Raw genomic sequence first — 4,552 nt, 5'->3', positions numbered from 1 at the left:
GTGTCACTGGCCCTCATATGTGGGATCCGAACCGGGGCCCTCTGGCGTCCCAAGCCAGTTCTTAACCATCGCGCCACTTGGCCGGCCCCTCCAAGAAACTTTTAACAAGAATTCATGGTAGGTCAGAAAATCATCTCAAACGGGGCTGCTGTGGCGGTGTAAAACTCCAAAAAGCAAAATTCTAAACAGTTTAAGAGGAAAGTGGGGGCAATTTCTTCTGTTAAGGGAAGGTAATAGCCACTTCTTGGGGAAGTATCGTCTAGGTGCTTCTTTCAGTTTCACAGAGTGGTCTGATAAATATGAACCTGTTCCCAGAAGCAAAGCCTTTTACACTCGAGTTCCCAGTAGAATACATGGGACTGACGTTTCTTTCTCTTTGCTTAGAACAGCCTGATACCCACATTGCGTGGCTGTCTTCCCAGGAGCATCTTTCTTTCTGTTCGTATGAAGAACCTGACTGAGCCCCTAAATCAGATTCGACTTTTATCCCCCTCCGACCTTGTTGCCTTCGGTTAACTTTATTAACTGTCTAGACATTTTATATCAAGATCAAATAACAGTCTGCATATAAGCATTTATTTTGATGGGTTTGCAATTTAGGATTCTTCTCATGTTCTCTCCCCCTCCCCCACTTTAAAAAAACCCTATTAACCTTTACTGTGTTTGTGTTTAGTTAATAGTACCAAGGGTAATTTCTTTTAAACCTTTGTCCTTCAGACTCCGGATTTCTATGTGCAGATGAAATGGGAATTCACCAGCTGGGGTGAGTGGCTGTGGGTTTGTAATTTATTTCTTTTTCCAAATTTATTTAGCCTGAATCTAGGTTCATTTTTCCTTTATAAAAGTTATGTGTTTTAAATCTAGGAAATGCATAGATGAGAGTAAGGAAAAATAGTCACCTGTGGCCCCACTGAAGCACAACTACCGTTAATGCTTTGGGTGTTTTCCAGTCTTTTTTCCCCCGCACATAGGACTTTTTCTCCCAAGCATCCATAAATATAACATATAGACGTGTTTGTCTCTTTTGTCACTTATAGCTGACATTTATCCATATTATTAGTTCTTAAAAGGATAATATTTTAGTAAATAGATTTGCCATAATTTAGTTACTCATTTCCTTATGTGGTTCCAACTTTATTCTTTTAAACTTATTCTAAGAAGATGAGATGAATGTTGGAATAGCTTGTTGTTTTACAAAATGGATGTATTTCTCCAAAATCTTATGTAAGGCAACTTGACTGACAGTAATTTTCATAGATGTTCTACTTTTATTTCTTGTAGATCAGTAACAATANAATGCTGATATGTGCTTAAGAAATCCCCCACATTCCGTGTCGTGGGGGGTGCTTGCATTTCATGAAAGCCCCTTGCCTTATCTAGACTTAATTTGAGTGCAGTTGAGAACTTAAGGTTGTGTTCAATGAGCTGAGGCCTATTGCCAGCAATTATTTATAAGATACTTAACTTTATAGAAAAAGGAACTCAGTAACTGTCATCTTTATAGCCCCCAAATTCATATTTCAACCGTGCCCACATGGAAGCATTCATTTTTCTATATAGTGGTGTAATTAATGTGTAAATACCGTTTTCTCTTTTTATACTGATACTGTCTCTCCCAACATATCACCATATTTTTATATAATACCTCCAATTATATAAGCGCCACTGTTTATTTTACAGAATGTGGAGGCTGTGGATCCACGAGGTCGAACCTTATTGCATCTGGCTGTTTCTTTGGGACATTTAGAATCTGCTCGAGTCTTGCTCCGTCATAAAGCAGACGTTACAAAAGAAAATCGGGAGGGATGGACAGGCAAGTATACTTTTAAAAATCATTGAAAGCCTTTCGTTTTGGTTACTCTTTCTGAATAAAGACCAGTGCAGTCATCATTGTCCTCAGAGTCATCTTGATCTTAAGACTTTCTCTCTTGGGACTAGGGGCTGGCCGAGGAGATGAGGGCCTCAGATGCTGCTGGCTGATCTGTGGCACAATGGCCCGAATTGTGTCCTGGGCCAAAAGCTCTGGGTAAACTCCTCATCTAGAAAACAGCTCTCAGTGCAAACATTTTCCACCACACACAAGTGGGGAGACCCGATTTCCCCTGAAGAATGTGATGGTAACTCCAGTGAATCCATCAGGATGGGCAAAATCAAAAAGAAATTATGACTAGAAGTGGTCTTTTCCAGTGAAACCCTAGCATTGCACTTTTTTTGCAAGCTCTCTTACTGTTGTTGAGAGTAATTTTGTGTTGCTGAGCCAGGATATGCACAAGCACAAGCCCTGCCCGCAGTTGTGTGATCACATAGCTAAAGCCAGCTCTCTGAAGACATTGTCAGGATTTCAGAACCAATGATAAGAAAGAGGGGTGAGCGGAGGATGGAAAGGTTTGACCAAGAGGATAAGAATGCTCTATTTCTTTCTCTTTTCATTCATTTAAGAGTTAGCAATAAGAAGTCATGGTCATAAATGATAACGTGGGAAGAAAATGTTGGTCTGGGATTTGTATAGATATTTTTCAGACTGGCTTTGGAATGTGTCAGAAAGCCTGAGAATACTAGGTGATTAAACTTCACCTTTTTGTTTTCCAGTTCTACACGAGGCCGTGAGCACTGGCGACCCCGAGATGGTGTATACAGTTCTTCAGCACAGAGATTACCACAACACATCCATGGCCCTCGAAGGAGTTCCTGAGCTGCTCCAAAAAATTCTCCAGGTATCCACAAAAATGTGGCATTGCCATCGTTTGAGTTAGAGGCCGACATGATAGCTGGAGACACAGCTTGACATTCTTGTGTGGCTTCCTCAAGAGTTTTATGAATTGTGAATATGATCTATTGAATACTAAATAGCACTATTTCTTGNAGTTGATGGACATTTGTTTTTCCCCTGCTTTTTGGCTGTTATGAATAATGTTGCTATGACATTTGTGTACAAGTTTTTGTATAGTTGTATGTTTTTATTTCTGTTAGGTAAATACCTATGAGAGAAATTTCTGGGTCATATGGTCACTCTATGTTTAACTTTTTGAGGCGTTACCAATTGTTTTTTCAAATTGGTCGTACCATTTTACATTCCCACCAGCAGTGTATGAGGGTTCCAATTTCTCTACATCCTTGTTAACACTTGTTATTGTCTGTCTTTTGATCGTAGCCATCCTAGTGGATGTGAAGTGGCATCTCATTGTGGGTTTTTTGGGTTTTTTTTTTTTTTAGATTTTATTGGGGAAGGGAGACAGCCAAGTTGTAGTCCTTCAGTCTTAGTTGTGGAGGACACAGCTAGCTCAGCTCCAAGTCCAGTCGCCATCCGGCCGCCCGTCAGCAGCTCGTGGCTGCTCAGCTCAAGGTGCCGTATTCAATCTTAGTTGCATCTCATGCGGGAGTTGAACCGGCCACCTTGTTGTTAGGAGCATGTGCTCTCACCAGCTGAGCCATCCTGCCACCAGTTGGCAGCTCAGTGGCAGCTCAGGTTGGGTGCAGCTCGCTGGCCCATGTGGGAATCGAACCTGCGACCCTGTTGCTCAAAGCCCGTGCTCTTAACCTTCTGAGCCACTCGGCCAGCCCTCATTGTGGTTTTGATTTGCATTTCCCTGGTGATCTAAGAGAACATCTGTGTCTTTTTCCTGATCTTAGAGGGAAAGCATACAGTTTTTCTCCATTAAGTATGATGTTAGCTGTGGGTTTTTCATGGATGGATACTCTTTTAGGAAGCTCCCTTCTATTCCTGATTTGTTTAGTGGGGTTTTTTCTTTCTTTCTTTCTTTCTTTTTTTTTTTGGTCTTAAAATCATGAAACAGTGTTAGATTTTGTCACATTCTTTTTCTGCATTGTCTTAAGTCTGGGCTGCTGTAACAAAATACTACAGACTGGGTAGTTTATAAACAATAAAATCTTATTTCTGACAGTTCTGGAGGCTGGAAGTCTGAGATCATGGTTCCAGCAAATTTGGTGTGGTGACTGGTGAGGGCTCTCATCCTGGTTCATAGCAGATGCCTCCTTACTGTATCCTCAGTGAGACCTTTTTTTACAAAGACACTAATTCCTAATTCCATTTATAAGGGCTTCATCCTCATGACCTAAACAACTTCCAAAGGCCCCACTTCTTAATATCATCATTGTTGGAGGTTAGGATTTCAAAAGAATTTGGGGGGGAGGGATACAAACATTCAGACCACAGTGTGACTCTATTGAGATCATCATGTGTTTTATTAAATTTTATTTTATTCCATTGATACGGTGTATTGCATTAATTGATCATCAGATGTTAAACTACCCATGCATTTTTGGGGTAAATCTCACTTGGTCATAGTGTATAGTACCCCCTCTTATATGTCACTGAATATGCATTGCTAATATATTGGTGGGGATTTTTTGCATCTATATTCATATGAGGTATTTATTGGTCTGTGGTTTTCTTTTTCTGTGATGTGTTTGTCATCAGGATAATACCGGGCTCATAAAATGAGCTGGGAAGTTTTTCATCCTCTTCTTTTTCTTTTTTTAATGGAAGAGTTTGTGAAGAATTGATATCTTTGAAAGTTTGGCAGAATTCACC

General features: G+C 40.4%; 1 protein-coding gene across 2 annotated transcripts in view; it reads left to right on the top strand.

Moving 5' to 3' along the window:
- The window catches only part of ANKRD13A (ankyrin repeat domain 13A), a 29,770-nt gene that overhangs the window by 2,086 nt on the left and 23,132 nt on the right, over positions 1-4,552 (top strand). The window contains exons 2-3 of one of the 2 annotated variants that reach the window (XM_019649108.1): positions 1,681-1,813; positions 2,590-2,748. In XM_019649108.1, coding sequence (XP_019504653.1) covers positions 1,681-1,813; positions 2,590-2,748 — 292 coding nt within the window. Of the gene's footprint in view, positions 1-715; positions 764-1,680; positions 1,814-2,589; positions 2,749-4,552 lie in introns of those variants that run through there. The other variant, XM_019649107.1, reaches the window with a different exon arrangement.

Source organism: Hipposideros armiger, unplaced genomic scaffold (assembly GCF_001890085.2).
Source record: "Hipposideros armiger isolate ML-2016 unplaced genomic scaffold, ASM189008v1 scaffold_129, whole genome shotgun sequence".
In the NCBI taxonomy this organism is placed as follows: Eukaryota; Metazoa; Chordata; class Mammalia; order Chiroptera; family Hipposideridae; genus Hipposideros; species Hipposideros armiger.
The sequence above is the reverse complement of the archived record's forward strand: the minus strand, read 5'-3'. Positions and strand labels throughout refer to the sequence as shown.